The sequence below is a fragment of the Pogoniulus pusillus genome, chromosome 39, assembly GCF_015220805.1.
Source record: "Pogoniulus pusillus isolate bPogPus1 chromosome 39, bPogPus1.pri, whole genome shotgun sequence".
Lineage (NCBI taxonomy): Eukaryota > Metazoa > Chordata > Aves > Piciformes > Lybiidae > Pogoniulus > Pogoniulus pusillus.
This window is the reverse complement of record NC_087302.1, coordinates 7,325,896-7,343,597: the sequence shown is the minus strand read 5'-3', so window position 1 is coordinate 7,343,597 and position 17,702 is coordinate 7,325,896. Positions and strand designations below refer to the sequence as shown.

Sequence of the window (17,702 nt, the reverse complement as noted above, 5' to 3'; positions counted from 1 at the left end):
CACTCCTAATACCTTACTCTTCCAAGAGGAGAAAGTTGAGGTTGATATCCTGCACTGTTGCCAGTGCAAATGGGCTGTAGGCAGTGTTTTGGTTAGAAGTGTTTGCTTTGTACAGAGGTATTGAGGATGAAACTGTGTAGAGGTTTAACCGTTCCCTGTCATGTTACTCCCTTTACAGAACCTCCCTCTTTGATTATTGTCAGGTCTGGTTGTAAGCAGGGTTAGAAGGGACCTTAAAGATCATCTAGTTCCAACCCCCCTGCCGTGGAGGGGCTCAAGGGAGACCCTAGAGCAGCCTTCCAGTACCTGAAGGGGGCTACAGGAGAGCTGGGGAGGGACTTTGCAGAAGGTTTGATAGTGCTGTGACAAGGGACAATGGCTTTGAGTTGAAAGTGGGGAGATTGAGACTGGAGATTCTGGACAGTGAGGGTGGGGAGGCACTGGAACAGGCTGCCCAGGGAGGCTGTGGATGCCCCCTCCCTGGAGATGTACAAGGCCAGGCTGCATGGCAGCCTGGTCCTGTGGGAGGTGTCCTTAGCCATGGCATGGGGTTGGACCTAGGTAATCTTTAAGGCCCCTTCCAGCCCAAACCATTCTGTGATTCTATGAAAAGTCCTCAATGAATGAGAGGCTGAGAAGGGGGTCCAAGAGACCAGTCTGGGTGGGATTGCTAAGATTTTAGATCACTCTCTTATCTGGCCCTTTCTTTATTCCCCTACAAAAGTGAATCTGTAGAGCATTAAGCTCTTTCTTAGTAGGTTATAAAGAATTTTCTCTCCACTTTAACACTGGCCTGGGAGTAGAAGATTGAAATGTGAGAGTAGTGTTTGGGAAGGCTGTGCCTTGTCTCCCATGTTATCAGCAATCCCCCATGTGAGATGCAAGCTGCTGAACTGGAGTAACGTGTGTGAGACATGCAGTGTGTTCTCTTCCAGACCTGACACTCAGCACCGGGGCCCTGCTGCTCAGTCAGAGAATGAGCTGCCAGAGCAAGAGGAGGAGATCCTGGGATCCGATGACGATGAACAGGAGGATCCGAATGACTACTGTAAAGGTGAGGCCTCCCCTGTGCCAGGGGTGCAATTCTCAGTGTAATTAAGAAATTGAAGCTTGAGGAAGGGAGGTTTAGGCTGGAGATTAGAAACAAATCACAGAATGTCAGGGTCTGGAACGGACCTCCAAAGCTCATCCAGTCCAACCCCCCTGCCAGATCAGCATCACCTGTACCAGATCATACAGGAATGCATCCAGGCAGGTTTTGAGTATCTCCAGAGAGGGAGACTCCATACCCGCCCTGGGCAGCCTGTTCCAGGGTTCTGTCACCCTCACAAGAAATAAATTCCTCCTCATGTTTACATGAAACTTCCTATGCCTCAGCTTCCACCCATAGCCCCTTGTCTTGTCATCAGGCATCACAGCTCTTGACAGGGTGGGTCAGACACTGCAAGAGGTTGCTCAGAGAGGCTATGGATGAGGAATTGTTCAAGGCCAGGTTGGATGAGACCTTGAGCAACCTGGGCTGGTGGAAGATCTCCCTGTCCCTGGCAGGAGGGGTGAAACTAGATTATGGTCCCTTCCAACCCAAAGCATTTGATGAGTCTATGAAGTTCCCTCAATTTCCTATCTATTACAGAGAATAAAAATAGGTTCCACTCTTCTTTTTATGTGTGGTTTTCAAACTCCATGTAGATAACAACATTTTTTAAGCTAGCCTGAAATGAAGAAGCTATTCTCCAAGCTTCCCTTTTTATCAGCTGGAGAGCTGTTTTTAATGCCTGTGCTTAAAGCTGTTCGCTTTTCCTCTGTGCCAGAAGGCTTTCAAAATGGGGGAAACATTCCATTTCTTTCTGGCTGTCATAAAAAGGACACTTTCAAATCTGGGCATCCTGCTCCAGGGCTGCAGCACTCTCACACTAAAGAATTTTCTCTTCTGGTTCAGATGGAACCTCCTGGGTTCCAGTTTGTGCCTCTTGCTCTGTCACTGGGCACTGCAACGAACCTGACCTCATCCTCTTGCCCCCTGCCCTTTAGCTCTTGCTGAGCATTGAGCAGATCCTTTCTAGGGCTGCCCTTCTCCAGGCTTTCAGCCCTAAGGCTCTCAGCCTTTCCTCCACACAGAGCTGCTCCAGGCCCCTCAGCATCTTCAAAGCCTGCACTGGACTCTCTCCAGTAGTTGTATGTTCCAGCAAGGTCAAATTAGAGAAACATCTGCATTCATTTATATGATAACAATTTTAAACACATCAAGTCTGTGATGCTTGTTCACATACCTGCTCTTCAGCACTTGGGTGATCTCTTGATAGAACTCTTCCCCCTCTGTCTGCAGGTGGTTATCACCTTGTGAAAATAGGAGACCTCTTCAACGGACGCTACCATGTGATTCGGAAGCTGGGATGGGGCCACTTCTCCACTGTGTGGCTGGCTTGGGATATCCAGTAAGTCCTCCTCCTCTGGCACAGCCCTGCACAAACAGGAGCAGAAAACACCTTTAGACTGGCAGGTTAAAATACAAACCATACCTATCTGTACCCTGACACAGAAGCTGCTTTTCATATTGTGCATGCCGGTGTGGGAGGGAGTTAGCAGGACAAACCACGTACTGGGAAGAGTGCTCTTGTGTTCAGCAGCCTCTGACCTATTATTTCATTTATGAGCAATGACTAACATGGCTACTATTATAAAAGAGACCCAGAAACAACCTTTATGGGTGTTCAAACCTTATTTTTCCATGATGCCTTTAAGTAGTTCTCTTGTGTGCAAAAGAATTAGGGTAAACCTGGAGAAGAAATTCTTTGACTTAAGTTTCCAATTTCCTTACCCTGTGTGCACAGAGGGAAGAGATTTGTGGCAATGAAGGTGGTGAAGAGTGCAGAGCACTACACAGAAACAGCACTGGATGAGATCAAGCTGCTAAAATCGGTGAGTGCCTGAGAGTGGGCCTCAGGTTCTGTTTTGATGTTTGTAAATCCATTCTGGGGAGTTCACATTACTCAAATGCTTGATAATTCTTCTCTAAGGGGGCTGAGGAACTGGGACAGGTTGCCCAGAGAAGTTGTGGAGGCTCCTTGCCTGGAAATGTTGAAAGCCAGGCTGAATGGGTCCTTGAGCAACCTGATCTAGCAAGAAGGTGTCCCCTGGCCATTGCAGGGGGGTTGGAACTAGATGATCTTTAAGATCCCATCCAGCCTAAACCATTCAGTGATTTTGGAACATCTGTCTGCAGAGAGTTTGGATGGGAACCTAACAGTAGTGTTGATCTGACTTCAAAATATTCTCTTGCCCAGCAAGTGCCTGAAGGAACACAAAATGAATCCTCTTTTCTCTCTGCAGGTCCGCAACAGTGATCCGAACGATCCAAGTAAAGAGAGAGTTGTGCAGTTATTAGATGACTTCAAGATTTCAGGGGTTAATGGTTCACGTATCCTTTTGTGGAACAGAGACAAAGCATGACCTAAAGATGGGAGGCAGTGGGTGCTGAGCAATGCCCAGGCATCCATTTCACTGCCTGAGGAACCTGCTGTAGAGTCATCTGCCTCAAAGCTGCCTGCTGAGCTCAGATGCAGAGCGATCATCCAGCCTACGTGATGTGTGAAGTCATGGAGGCAACGCTGCTTAGTCATGCTTTAACCTGAGAGGTGAGGTGGCTGCATCTGCTTTGGGAGTCAGGAGAGAATGGCTTCATGGCTGAGGTAGCTGTGGTGAGAGCTGCTTGCCACAGCTCCAGTTTGCAAACCTGCTGACACCCCTGGAAGTCAAGCGGCACAAGGTGTTAAAAATAGCAAACCTGTGCAGTCTGTAACTTGGTAATGAGGTTGTTTCTTGGGTACCTTGGACTTTAAACATCCCAACAGTGGCGAGAAAGTGTTTTGCTTTGAAAGTCTCCTGTAGCTCTGGGAACAGCCTCCTGACAGGCAGTGATTTGTCTCAGGCCCTAACAATGCACCGTTAGGATTTGAAAGGTGGACTTGGAGTGCATGCTTCTGCTTGGGGCTAGCTTGAATTTCAGCTTAGGGAGGATTACTGAGCTGGTGGGGAGAGTCAAGCTGTAGGTTATAAACATCCTAATGCTTTTAGCTCCCTAATTTTTTCCTCTTAACTTTTTTGTGCTACCACCTTGATCTTTGCATTTCTTTTGCTCTTTGAGCCAGCATGGGAGAGAGGCAGCCTCATAAACTCCTGCCAGTCTGGTTTCTAAAGCAAAGGCACAAGACTGAGTAGATTACTGGGGTGTCTGTAGGCACTGAGATCTCTTAGACAAAAGCAGAGAATGTAATTATGTTGGAGTCCAGGCTTGTCAAAAGTTTGTTTTGCTGGTTAAGGAGGCACAGGAGGGTGAAGAAAGTAACTGAATTGTTCTGCAGATGACTTTATGAGATGGAAACTTTATTATCTTCTCAGGTAATGTGATAAAGAGAGATCTGGCATCGAGTTCTGCCTGGGGCAGGAGCTTTGGCTGTTCCAAAACAGAGTGTTGGCTGGAAGCTGTCTCAGGCCTAGCAGGAAATACTAATGCATACTTGCTGGGGTAACTGACTCACACTCAAAGCAGGAGGAGATTGCTACAGCTGCATTAGGACCTTTCTCCCAACCAACTCCATCCTTCTGGATTTTAGCTTTAGATCTCAGTGTCGATGTGTAGGGTAGGATGGTGTTAAGGAAGGAGACTTCTAAGCCGTGTCAGAAGGCTGAGGGTTCTCCCATGGTAGGGATTTCTTTTGATCCTCAGTTCTTGGGATTCAGGTCTCCTCAGGCTGGGATGTCCATCTTTTGCCTTGACTGAGTTCCAGATATCTGTATGGTGTTTGAGGTTCTAGGACATCATCTCCTGAAGTGGATCATCAAATCAAATTATCAGGGGCTTCCACTGCCTTGTGTCAAAAAGATCATCAAGCAGGTGAGTTCCAGTTCTGCCTGGCTGTTCCACTCAACCCAGTGAGAAGTTTCTCGCTGACCTTGCTCAGGTTGAGGAGAATAAGGCTCAGAAGTCAGTGGTGTATTTCTCAGGCAACAAAATCGTTCCTGTGTTAGTATTTCCTTTCTCTACTGTACAGATCTTCTGCCACAGATATTTGTCTTCTGACACTTAAACCATGATGTGAGGCCAGCTGTACCTTTAACCTCTTCTTGCCCTGGTTGCCACTCATAAATGCAACTAGTTTGTCACTGTGAGAGGCTTTTACCAGTGCTTGATGATGTTAAGAACAAGAGGAACCTGTTTCTTCCTACTGCGTGGTTGCCCAAGTGGAAACATCTTTCTGCATGTGAGCTGGAGGACAGCAGGATTCTGCTGTGGGGTGTGAAGGTTACACTTCCAGCTGTGGCAAGTGAAGTTGTAGAATTGGAGAATCAGCTTGGTGGGAAATGATAACTGAGTCCAGCCATTCTCTAACTCACCAAGCCTGGGCCAAACCACGTCCCTCAGCACCACATCTCTGTCTTTCAAACACTTCTGGGGACGAGGACCCAACCACCTCCCTGGAGAAGTCTGTTCCAGTGTTTGAGAACCCTTTCACTGAAGATTTTTCTAATATCCAACCTCACCTCCCCTGCTGCAACTGGAGGCTGTTTCCTGTTGTCCTGTTGCTTGTTCCTGGGAGAAGAGACCAACCCCCACTTGGCTTAAAACTCCTTTCATGGAGTTGTTGGGAGCCAGAAGGATCTTACCTCGGCCTCCTTTTCCCCAAGCTGAACAATCTCAGTTCCCTCAGCTGTTACTCAGCACACCTCCAGGCCCTTCACCAGCTTCATTGCCCTTCTCTGGAGTTACTCCAGCCCCTCAATGTCTTTCTTGCAGAGAAAAAAAAGACTATTTTAAGTTCATAGCTAAACCCTGGATCTGAACCTGTGTTTTCTGGCAGTGTAGTCAGTGGTTACTACTCAGCATTTCTGATCTGGAATAGTGTTCTCAAACCTGGGAGCCCTTCAGCTTCTCTGGTCCTCCTAGGAGCTTGTGTGGTTTTTTTCTCTGCATTCTCGGTTTGCTCATCCTTTGCTTTTCCTGATGACCACTTCCCTTCTGCCCTGCCTGCAGGTTCTCCAGGGTCTGGACTACCTGCACACCAAGTGTCGAATCATCCACACAGACATCAAGCCTGAGAACATTCTGCTGTGTGTCAACGATCAGTACATCCGCAGGCTGGCTGCAGAGGCCACGGAGTGGCAGAGGTCTGGGGCTCCTCCACCATCTGGCTCTGCAGGTGCTTGTCTCCTGAAAATTTGCTGTTTCTCAACATCCCCCTCCCCCATCCCCCAAAACACCCCAAATCTTGGTCTCCTTAATTCAAGAGAGATGTTCAGGTACTGGAATGTGTCCAGACAAGGGCAGCAAGGCTAGGGAGGGGCCTGGAGCACAGCCCTGTGAGGAGAGGCTGAGGGAGCTGGGAGTGTGCAGCCTGCAGCAGAGGAGACTCAGGGCAGAGCTCATTGCTGCCTGCAGCTACCTGAAGGGAGGCTGTAGCCAGCTGGGGTTGGGCTCTGCTGCCAGGCAACCAGCAACGGAACAAGGGGACACAGTCTCAAGTTGTGCTAGGGGAGGTCTTGGCTGGATATTAGGAGGAAGTTCTTGCCAAAGAGAGTGATTGGCATTGGAATGGGCTGCCCAAGGAGGTGGTGGAGTTGCCATCCCTGGAGGTGTTCAAGTGAAGCCTGAATGGGGCATTTAATGCCATGGTCTGGTTGATTGGATAGGTCTGGTTGCTAGGTTGGACTGGATGAGCTTGGGGGTCTCTTCCAACCTAAGTGATTCTATGATTCAAAGCAAGTCCTAAGTCCAGTGGAGCAGTAATGCAAGTACCCTTCAAAAACAGCCACCTGAACTGTGAAATTAATCACTGAAAGGTGATGAGAAAGACAGGTGCTTGGGTAAGAACAACAGAGGGAGGGTACCTGCATGCCGGCACCTGCTTTTAACAGCTAGGCTGGCACTGGTACAGTGGTAGGGCAGTTATAGCACACACTGCCTAAGTGCTGTGTTCTCTGAGTGCTGCACTGCAATCCTGGTGAGGTATTGGTCACTATTTATTTTACTTCCTGGCAGTGCAGGATGCTGGAAATGCACTTTGTGAAGGTCTCCAGATGTTTTACTTGTCAGTTTGTAGAAGTTTGACACACTTGTAGCAGAAACAGCTTCCCTGACCTTGGCCAGATTGGATGAGGTTTTGAGCAGCCTGTTCTAGTGGGAGGTGTCCCTGCCTATGGTGGGGGGGTTGGAACTGGATGAGCTTTGAGGTTCCTTCCAACCTAAACCATTCTATGACCTGCTAGCATCTTTAGAGATCTCTAGTTCCTAGGCTATCAGGAATACTCTCAGCTACCAGAGTGCAGCTTCCAAGCAGTAGGGCAGTGTGGACTCAGTACAGAGTGGGTAGTAAAGGGCTCTGTCAGTCAGGATCTCAATACCAACATTTAGCTGAACCCATCAGAGCAGAGTTTAGCTGGGGGAAGCTCCCTTAACCTCAATATTTTACTGTTTTGCTTTGCATTTTCTCTGCAGTAAGATAATTTACTGCATAATGTGTGTAGTAAATGTGGAGTGAATGAAGCTGCATGGCAGGAAGCAGTCAAGCAAGTCTGCTGTGGAATTTTAATGAGGCCTACACTCCATGTTTTTCCTCATTTGTTTTGGTTTTGTTGTACTTCTGGAGAGAAGTGAGCCTTCAAAAATAACATCTGCTGATAAATTTAGAAGGTTGTTGCCAAACCACGTAGGGAAAAGCTTCCTTAAAAATGATAATAATACAGTTGGAGGTTTTGAATATAAACCTAACTACTATGATCTTCCTTTCCCTTTCAGTGAGCACTGCACCACAGCCTAAACCGGTAAGTGTTGTTTTCATGCTTGCGTATCTCCTGCATTGTTTGTTTGCTGAACGCAGGCAGCATTAAGGGAAAGCAACTTTGTAACAGATGGAAAAGTTTGATTTGTATCTGCTATAGATGTAGGCGTCAGATTCAATGCCTCTCTTGGAGCTATTGGCTCCTACATCACCACAACAAACAGTCCTCCTGGGGTGTTCAAGGCATATGTCAAGGTGCCTGCAGTCTGAGATCCTTCATTTGGACAACACTGTTACGTTTCTCAGGTCAGGACAGATGCACTGATAAGAGCCAGAGACAGTTGCCCTAAAAACCTTGATAACTGCTTTTGTTTGGGAGAAGAACTGCCTCCAGGGTCACCCAGACAGCTTCCTCAGCTCTGCATTAAAACTTGACATGGTTCAGATGGATTGAAATATGAACTGCTAAGCCAAATTTCTCTGCTTGTTTCTGTGCAGGCTGACAAAATGTCAAAGAACAAGAAAAAGAAGTTGAAAAAGAAGCAGAAACGCCAGGCTGAGCTGTTAGAGAAGAGGATGCAAGAGATAGAGGAGATGGAGAAGGAAGCAAGTCCTGGGCAGACACAGCCTGAAGAGGAGGAAGAAGCTCAGAGCCCTCTGGAAATGCTTATTAAAGTGAGCCCACCAGAGGAAAATGTCAGCAAAAATACAGGTATGGACTTGAAGTGTTGCAGAAGTAGCTTACTGTTGTCCTTCCATGCTGGGTGAGTCGAGGCAGCACCTTTAGCAGAGGCAGCCAGTGTGATTTTTACCAGGCTTATTGGGGTCTGCCTCTCTGAAGAGTCCTAGAACTCTCCTGTTACAAAGTGGATTGTGTGCAGCTCCCTTGAACAGCTTCAGCTATTGCTTCAATTAGACATCTTGGGCAGCCAAGTTGGTGAGGGATTTGGAGAGCAGAGATTACATGGAGAGACTGAGGGAGCTGGGATTAATTAGCCTGAAGAGGAGGCTGAGAGGAGCTCTCTACAGCTAGCTGAAAGGAGGCTGGAGTGAGGTCAGTCTTGGCCCCTTCTCCCAGGAACTTATGACAGAACAAGAGGAAATGGTCTCAAGTTGTGCCAGGAGAAGTTTAGGTTGGATATTAGGAGAACTTTCTTTACTGCAAGAGTGGTCAGGCATTGGAACAGGCTGCCCAGGGAGGTGGTGGAGTCCTCATCCCTGGAGGTGTTCATCAAATGAGTAGATGTAGCACTTGGAGATGTGGCTTAGTGGTCATGGAGGTATTGGCTAGAAGGTTGGACATGATGATCTTGGGGATCTTCTCCAACCTCTGTGATTCTCTGATGCTGTCTTCTCCTGTCCCACTCCTGCAGCTGAGGTGGTTGCTCAGGAGCAATCTATTCTGATGGAAAGCAGCATGGAAAAATGCATGACAGAAATCAACTGCAATGGAGTGCTAGCAATGACAGACTGCCCAGCCTCCAGCAACCAGGGCTCCGTGCGGCTGCAGGACGACCTCCACAACGCCAATGACTGCGGTGACCGCTCTGGCGCCCAGGAGGAGGAGACCTTCCACAGCTGCCACTGCGGCCAGCAGAACGGAGAGGTGGAGAACAGGCCTCAGGAAGCGATGTCGGACTCGTTGGTGCCCTTGGCCTCAGAAGATTCCATGGTGTGTCAGCCTACCTCCCACGAGGAGCAGATGAACCACTTGCAGGAGAGCATCCGGACAGAGACCCCCTCAGAGGATGAGAATGAGAATAACAACCCTGCAGACAACAAAGGTATTAGAGGAGCCCTGGGAGAAAAGGCTTTCTGCTGGCTGTGGGAGAGTTGTGCTGCAGCCCTTCAGCAGGGCCTTAGTAGAAACCACCATTTTGTAGGCTGAAGTGCTCAGAACCACCTGTTTGAGCCTCTCCCTGCCAGGAGTAGTTACCCTGCCAGCCCTGCTCTGATATGAGCTGTTTGTAGCTTCCAGTTGTAGCTTGGTTTTGCCTATGGGATGCACAAGGATTTCACCTTTCAGAGGTAACTATGGATTTGTTTGCTAGTGCAGGAACATTCCCTCCTCTCTGGCAGATGCTTGTGTGGGGTTTTTCACGTATAGTTAGAACCACAATTTGTCCCAGGCTGCTAAATGATGGATGAGGAGGGTTCAGTGTGTGCTGTTAAGTGATGTTCTTACCGTGGAGCACAGGAAAACTTCTCCTGGTTACTCAAGATGAGTAAATTTTTTCCCAGAAGTGGAAATGCAGCTTGAGAGAAGCTGACACAGCGTAGGAGGAAACTTCTTCCATGCTTTTGCTTAAAGGTGATTTGTTCCAGGGGGAAAAGAACCTGTGAGTCTTGTAGGTTTAGGAGAACATAAAACACAGTGTGCAGCTTTTAAGCACACTACAGGTGTGAATCAACTTGAATTGGGTGACAAAAACTGTCCTTCTGTGAATCTTCTGAGGCAAAAAGCTCAGCTGAAGTGTATCTGCTGGGAGAAGGAGGGAAAAACACACTTCTGCAGAATGATTAAGTACAATTTTGATGGAGTTCTGTGGATGAAAAGTAGCAAATGATGAAATGTAAACATCTGGAAACTTGAACTGTGTTTAGAGGGATGCCCTAATAAGGCCTGACCGGGTTAGGTGACTTGGGGTAGTTTGCTCCTCACAACTCTCTCTCCCAGCTCTTTAGAGCTACAGCAGGATGTAGTTCAGAGAGTCATTTTTTTGCTCTCTGTTGTGGCATTGATGTTATCCCAGTAGAGTACTTTGGCTCTCAAAACAGAGCGGTGGAGGTGTCAAAAAGGTTCTTTAATAGTGGACTTCTCAATCTTAGCCCTCAGGGCTGAGGTTTGTTTTGTTTCTGGCAGTGTCCTTATTTAAGAAGCCTGTCGAGACTGAGACAGACTTTGTGAGGCTGTTGGCAGCCTCCCTCCTGCATGGCCTTCTGCCTTGCAACACCAACTGTGACCCTGGAGAGAGTTCTGTTCCATGTGCAGACTGATGCTGATTCTTATACCTAGGATTTGAGGAGGGAAAAGTTCAAGAAGCACAGGTTGTGGAGTCTCCTTCTCTGGAGGCATTCAATACCCACCTGGATGCTTTTCTGTGTCACCTACCCCTGGTGATCCTGCTCTGGCAGGGGAGTTGGACTGGATGATTTTGGGGTTCCCTTCCAACTCCTAACACTCTGTGTGTAAAAAGTTCTTATGCATAAGCAAAGCCCTCCCTGGGTGGGGAGAGGGCAGTAGGATGTGGATGACAGATGGTGACACTGTCCCAGTAGCTTTAATCAGCTGTTGTACATCTTGCCTCTAGGAAAATCAACTGCTGGGAATTTCCTTCTTAATCCCCTTGAGCCCAAGAATGCAGATAAGCTCAAAGTGAAGATAGCTGACCTAGGAAATGCCTGCTGGGTGGTAAGTTCAGAATCTCTTCACACTGCTTCTTGAAACCTGCTAATTCGTTCACAGGATGCCAAGATGGGAAAGAATCTAAACCGGAATCTAGCTTAGACTTGCTTGTGAAAGCTGTGGCAGCTGGAAACTGCATTGGAGAGGAAAGAGAAGGGAGCAGGGACAGAAAGCAGTGATCCTGTAGCACAGGGTTTCAGCCTGACCTGGCTCCCTGCCTGGGTGTTGGATTAATTCTAATAGTGATTGTGAGCAAGAATGGTGCAGTAACCCATGGAGGGTCAGGCACAACGAGAGAAGTCTGCATGCAAAATGCTTGAAGGGGTCTGTAGCTGTCCTGAGGAGGAGACAGTTGCAAACACTTGCTCTGATGTGCTGGATCTGTAGTTTCTCAGCTTGTCAAACCATTTTGGGAGATCCAGCAGCACATGAGAGTCTCATAAATGGTTTTATTCCTCAGTGGTTTTCCTGTGCTGCTTTTTAAACGTTTGCCATTTCAAACAGAAGAAATTTCTGCTTTACTCTGCTTTCTGATGGTAAAGTACTTCAGATCTTCTGGCAGGAAAGAGCCTTGGACTTGTTAAGCTTAAGGAGGGTGGATTGAGAGTGAAGAAATTCTTGACAGTGAGGATGGGGAGACACTGGAACAGGTTGCCCAGGGAGGTGTGCAAGGCCAGGCTGGATGAGGCCTAGAGCAGCCTGGTCTAGTGGGAGGGGTCCATGGCAGGGGTGTTGGAACTAGACAAGTTTTAAGGTCCTTTCCAACCCAAACCATTTGAACTTATAAACTACACATCAGGCTTGCAGTGTCCTGTGGACTCTTAAATTGGCACTTATCTGTGCTATGTTGGCTCAGTTATGGCCTGTCACAGGCAGTCAGGAGAGCTGCAGCTCTTCCTACTTCTATTTTCAGTCTGTTCTCTTTCAGAAAGTTACTCAGTCTTGCCTTAGTTTTGTGACTTGTTTTCAGTTGCTGCAGTGTTCTACTTTGTGTCTCACATGCAGCATTTCATCTACTGCTAGGAACATCAGGAAATAGTTACTGTGAAATTGAGATGAAATGTGATGGGAATGAGCTTTGGTCTGCTCTGGCCTTCCATCTTGTTTCTCCTCTCTTAAACCATCTCCAAGTGTTCAGACAAACCTTTCTCCCCTTTAGCACAAGCACTTCACTGAAGACATCCAGACCAGGCAATACAGATCCTTGGAGGTGTTGATAGGGTCAGGGTACAACACCCCTGCAGACATCTGGAGCACAGCCTGCATGGTGAGTGGGGTCAACTTCTGTGGGGACCATGCTGTCTTGTCCTGGCACTGGTATCTTGGCTGTGGCCACGGTGCTGTTGGGTTGACATTTGCCAAATGATCTCAGAGGTCTTTTCCAACTGAAGTTTTTGTGGATCTAGCATCTGAAATAGAGAGGGGAGAACCTTTGTTCAAAAATCCTGGAGTTTGGCCATGCTGTCAAAGCAGAAGGGAGGCTGAGCATGTGAGATGCCTTAGTTCTGCACAGCCTCACACCAGCACATTGCATTGTGCTGTGATCAGGAACTCAGCACACACACAGCTGTGAGGCAGCCTGTAAAATGTCACAGAGTAACTGCACACCATGAGGTGGTGAAGGTGTCACTGGAGCCCCACAGGTTTACCCCCAGTGCCAGATGCAGCATTGACCTGCAGCACATCTCACAGGGTGTGAAATGCATTCAAGTGGTCTAATGTGCTCCTTTCTGTTTGTTTTAGGCCTTTGAGTTAGCAACAGGAGACTACCTGTTCGAGCCTCACTCTGGGGAGGACTACTCACGGGATGAAGGTTTGTTTGTCCAAGTTATGACTTTGTATTATGGGATGTAAATGCAACAGATGCTGCTTCAGAAAGAGCCTTTGTTTGAGAGTTAGTCATGCAAAGGCTCCTTGCAGAGAAATAGTTCCCCAGATCAGTAGGGTTAGGAGGTGGTTGAATGCCCATCCTTGGAGGTGTTTAAAAGCTGCAGGGACTTTGGTCTAGCAGCAGTAGAGTTAGAGAATGGTTGGACTCAGTGATCTTAAAGGTCTTTTTCAACTGAAATGATTCTATGCCAACTGTGCAGTAAAGTACCAAGCAATAAGTCCATGTTTTTCTCATGTTTTCCATTTCTCTTACCACTGGATTCTGTCTTGCTTCTCAAACTGTCCATGCCTCAAATGGCCATACCTTTTCCCCCCCCGCCTTTGTCCTTGCTTAGTGTAAGCAGCTTTCAGCTGAATCTCAGAGTAATTTTTAAGGGAGATAATGTCTTTGTCCTTGTATTCCACCCTGGAGAAGGCTTTGGGAGAGTTTAGAGCAGCCTTCCAGTATTTGAAGGGGGCTGCAGGATAGCTGGAGAGGGACTTCTTACAAAGGCATTGAGTGGCAGGATGAGGATGATGGCTTCAGAGTGGTAGAAGCTCCATGTAAATATTAGGCTGAAATTCTTACCCCTGAGGCACTGGAACAGGTTGCTCAGAGAAGTTGTGGAGGCTCCAAACTCAGAAGTGTTGAAGGGCAAAGTGGACAGGACCTTGAGCAACCTGCTCTAGTGGGAGGTGTCCCTGCCTGTGGCATGGGATTGGAACTGGATGATCTTTAAGGTCCCTTCCAAATGAAACCACTCCATGGCTCTTCTAGAGAAGGCCACTGGAAGAGAGATGTCTTGTGTGGCTGTGTCTCACTGTCTGTCTCTTGCAAACCCACAGATCACATTGCATTGATCATAGAACTTCTGGGGAAGATACCTCGCAAGCTCATCCTGGCAGGAAAATATTCCAAGGAGTTTTTCACCAAAAAAGGTAAGAGGAGACAAAGCAAATGTCACTTACCCCTTCATCCCCTGCCCCATACAGGAGAGTGCCTTGCTGGAGGTGCCAATTAGCAGCAGGTGATGCCAGACACGGCTTTTAGGTCCTGTCTTAGCTCTGTGGAAGGGTTTCTCAGTAGAACTGCAGCTATATACAAGGCATCCCTGTCTGACTGCTGGAAGTGTCCCACATCCTAGCACTTCACATCTTGGTGGAGATCAAATGCAGCAGGTAGGAAAACAACACTGTAGCTATCTCTTCAGACTTGATTTGGCTTTGTTACGCTGATCTTTTGTCAGACTCTTTTGAGAAGACACCTTTGAAGTCTTCTCTAGACAGCTTTGTTCCATTTCTAGCATGCTTCAGTCACATAAATAGCTCCTTGCATCCTGAGCCATGTTGCTCAGGACACATTACCACAAAGCCCTCAGTACCTCAGGAATATGCTGAGACCCAAGAAGAAGTTTTGGGCCTAGTGTAGCACTCCTTATATAAATCAACTCTGTTTTGTTGGTAGATTGCTTCCTCAATGCTGCCTGTGTTCCAGAGCGAGCAGCATGGGGTTTCTGCCATGCCAGCTGGGCTCATGGGTGCTTTGATGAAGTTAAACCATAACTGCTGATATGGGATCAGAAATAGAAGCCTTTAAGGAATTACATTTCTAGATCAGTCTCCAAAAGCAGACAGGAAAGAAGTTTAGTGTCATTTCTTCCTTCAGTTACCATTTTATACTCCCTACACCCAGCTACTCAGAGCAGTTGCTGAGATCTAGAGGCCTGCCTAAATGTGTTCCTGTTTGATCTGCTTTAGGTGATCCTTCTCTGGCAGGGGTGTGGGACTGGATGATCTTCAGAGGTCTCTTCCAGCCCTCACCATGCTGGGGTTCTGTGTAATTCAGCCTGTCTTGTTCAGCTCTTCAGTCTGTTTTGCTTCACCAACTTGTCTTGGTTTTCAGGTGATCTGAAGCACATCACCAAACTGAAACCTTGGGGCCTTTTTGAAGTCTTGGTGGAAAAATACGAGTGGTCCCAAGAGGAGGCAGCTGCATTCACAGACTTCTTATTGCCTATGCTGGAGCTGATCCCGGAGAAACGAGCTACAGCAGCAGAGTGTCTCAGGCACCCCTGGCTGAACTCCTAGAGGCTTCGCCCCAGCGCTGCTGCAGCACTACTCTGGTTTACAGCATAGCCTCCATGCACCCAGCTGCCCCTCCCCACATCCATCCTTCCCTTGTTCGTTTTCAGTGTGAAGTTCTTCCTTCAAGGCTTCCAAGGGTTTTAGATAAACCTGAGCTGTTCTGCTGAGATGGTTTGTGTGACTCCATGGGGACTCTCCTCAGCCGGTGGGCATCATCTGTGTTTGCCTTGATGGGGCTTCTCCAAAGACTTCATTGCCTAGGACATGAGGTTTTTCCTGAGTTTCCTCACTGTTACACTCCTTGTGTTCCAGGTGGGAGCTCACCTGGGCCCAGATAAGCTCAATTTCATCTCCTCAAGGGGGATCTGAGGATCCAAACACCTCCTTATCTCACTGACTCAGGAGCCAATTTCCACTGTTGATCCAATAGGTAGAATGGGGTGAGAATAACAGATGGCACCAAGGTGGTGTTAGTTCCCTGTAGAGCAATGACCTCCAATCCTCCACCACTTCCTAGGTGTCTGCTGTATCCTTTGCTTTCCACTCACATAACTTCTTTTTAGATCTAGCTGCTTAAATCCTTTGAGAAGAGCTATCGAAACCTAGGTTTTAGTATCCTTTCTTTCTCTCTCCAAAGTGCCCTGCCCCTCTTCCCATCCCTGTGCCCAGATAGCCAGAATAGCTTCTGATCTTGGTGACATTTTCTACTTCAGTGCCTGTGCCTAGAAGGTGGCAAGCAACATGAGCAAAAGCTGGCACTGACTGGACACACAACCTCCAGCGTGCAGAGGTGCACCCTGTGGCTGCGAGGAGGTGGCCTTGATGCAGGCAACTCTAACTCTTCTCACCTGTTAGTGAGCTCTGAGGTTTTAATTTTATCCCTTACTGGCACTTTTTTGCCTTGCTTGAGGCAGTTGCTGTAGCAGTGAGAGCTTGGCTTTTACTGATGCAGTCTACTCTGTCTCTTAACTTTAGTCCCTTGCTTTTTCCCAAGGAGAGAGTGGCAGCATCTCTGTCACCCCCAGGCTAGAGCCCTTGGCCTTCAAAAGCAACACTTGAAGGCCCAGTGTAAAGATCTCTTTTCCTTTTAACTTGCTTCAGGTGCTGGCCTTCAGAAACAACTCTCCAGGATGGGACTGCCTTTTGTTTTGTGGGCCATGAGCACAAGGAGAGCTAGCAGAAGTGGAAGAGAAGTGACTTTTCCATGTAGATACTGGATTAGAAGCTGATTTTAGAGTTACCCTGAGTAAAAAATGTTCTGTGGGGTTTCTATATGAACTTCTCAGAGGGGCTTGGATGTGAGGAGTTAATTTTAATTGAATCACTGTGGCATTTGATAGTTTTACGATGGCTTCTTTTAGACTTGCCTGTCCTACTGCAGATTACATCTCACTCTAAAGCAAAATTTGGCAGTGTTGAGACTTCAGAGGCACTTCCTTACCCTGGACCAAACAGGCCTTTGAATTCGTGGTGGCTCTCAGAGGACAGAAGTTGCTGGAGGCCACACAGATGTTATCCAGGACAACGACATTGCCAAAGCTGCCACGATCACTGTTCTGTGTCGCTGTGTGTGTGTCTGGAATTCCTGGTGTGTAAGGATTGCTCATTCATAAACCTTGGTGTCATTTGGTCCACTCAGAAAGGCTTTCTCCAGCCCAGGGCCTGATGGGGCTTATTAATGCAAGTCATGCTGCATGTTCTTTAGGGGTAGATCAGGTTCTCTATGCATATAGTCTAAGATTAAAGGAAGGTACCATACCAAAAGAGCTTGACACTGCTGGTTTGACTTTTCCTTTCCCTTTATCTGGAGCTTTCTGTTGCGTCTGACTTTCATATTTGTTACAGAGGCCTGGGGACAGGACTGGGTTCCACAAACACTGACTATGTACTGTGAAGATAAATTGGCAGGGCAAACAATTTCTGTTGTCTTGAGAGCTCACTTGGTCCTGTGTGCTTGCGACTGGCTGATTGAAGGGCTTCTCCTAGAAGGGGTCTGCACACCTCAACTCTGAGTGCTCTGTCCCATCCTTCCCTTCGCTCCACCACCCTGACTGAAGGAGGAGGAGATGTCCTGCTGTGATAGCCACAGCTTGAGTCAGCTTGTGAGTTGGAGAACCACAGCAGCAGCTGTCAGGGTTCAGTCTTGTCCCATGTGCTCCTTCAGCTGAGGTCTGTTAACTTTCCAAATTGCCGTAAAGTGCTCACACTAAAGGATTTGTACTTGCTGTGTCAGTCAAAAACCTGAAGGAAAATACATTTTTATTCTTTCTACTTGGGTGCTTTGTCTTTTTTCTTTGTGGAAGCCGTACAATAAACAGTTTATTTAATAACTCAGCCCTACTCCTCATATATTCCCTCTCAAGTCTGTTCTTTCTGAGCCAGTGGCCTGCTGCCTGGGTTTTCTCTGACAGTGAGCATTCAGCTTTTGATTTCCAGAGTTCACTTTCAATTTCCAGCCGGAGGGAGATGCTGCAGGTGAAGATTTTTCAGCTGTTATGATTCATTTTAAGAGTAGTCAATAGTAGGGCAACTCTAGAATGGAAAAACTCCAGCAAAATCAGTTTTTC

The 17,702-nt window shown here is 47.5% G+C and overlaps 1 protein-coding gene across 2 annotated transcripts in view; it reads left to right on the top strand.

The window, feature by feature from the left end:
* Window positions 1-17,465, top strand: part of SRPK1 (SRSF protein kinase 1) — a 28,391-nt gene extending 10,926 nt beyond the window's left edge. For both annotated transcript variants that reach the window (XM_064173481.1, XM_064173482.1), the window contains 14 exons: window positions 936-1,054; window positions 2,327-2,435; window positions 2,832-2,919; window positions 3,331-3,418; window positions 4,788-4,894; window positions 6,032-6,197; window positions 7,793-7,818; window positions 8,274-8,487; window positions 9,149-9,559; window positions 11,087-11,187; window positions 12,341-12,448; window positions 12,925-12,994; window positions 13,897-13,989; window positions 14,954-17,465. In XM_064173481.1, coding sequence (XP_064029551.1) covers window positions 936-1,054; window positions 2,327-2,435; window positions 2,832-2,919; window positions 3,331-3,418; window positions 4,788-4,894; window positions 6,032-6,197; window positions 7,793-7,818; window positions 8,274-8,487; window positions 9,149-9,559; window positions 11,087-11,187; window positions 12,341-12,448; window positions 12,925-12,994; window positions 13,897-13,989; window positions 14,954-15,138 — 1,885 coding nt within the window. In that variant the 3' untranslated portion in view covers window positions 15,139-17,465. The remainder of the gene's footprint in view (window positions 1-935; window positions 1,055-2,326; window positions 2,436-2,831; window positions 2,920-3,330; window positions 3,419-4,787; window positions 4,895-6,031; window positions 6,198-7,792; window positions 7,819-8,273; window positions 8,488-9,148; window positions 9,560-11,086; window positions 11,188-12,340; window positions 12,449-12,924; window positions 12,995-13,896; window positions 13,990-14,953) is intronic.
* Window positions 17,466-17,702: the final 237 nt, after the last annotated feature.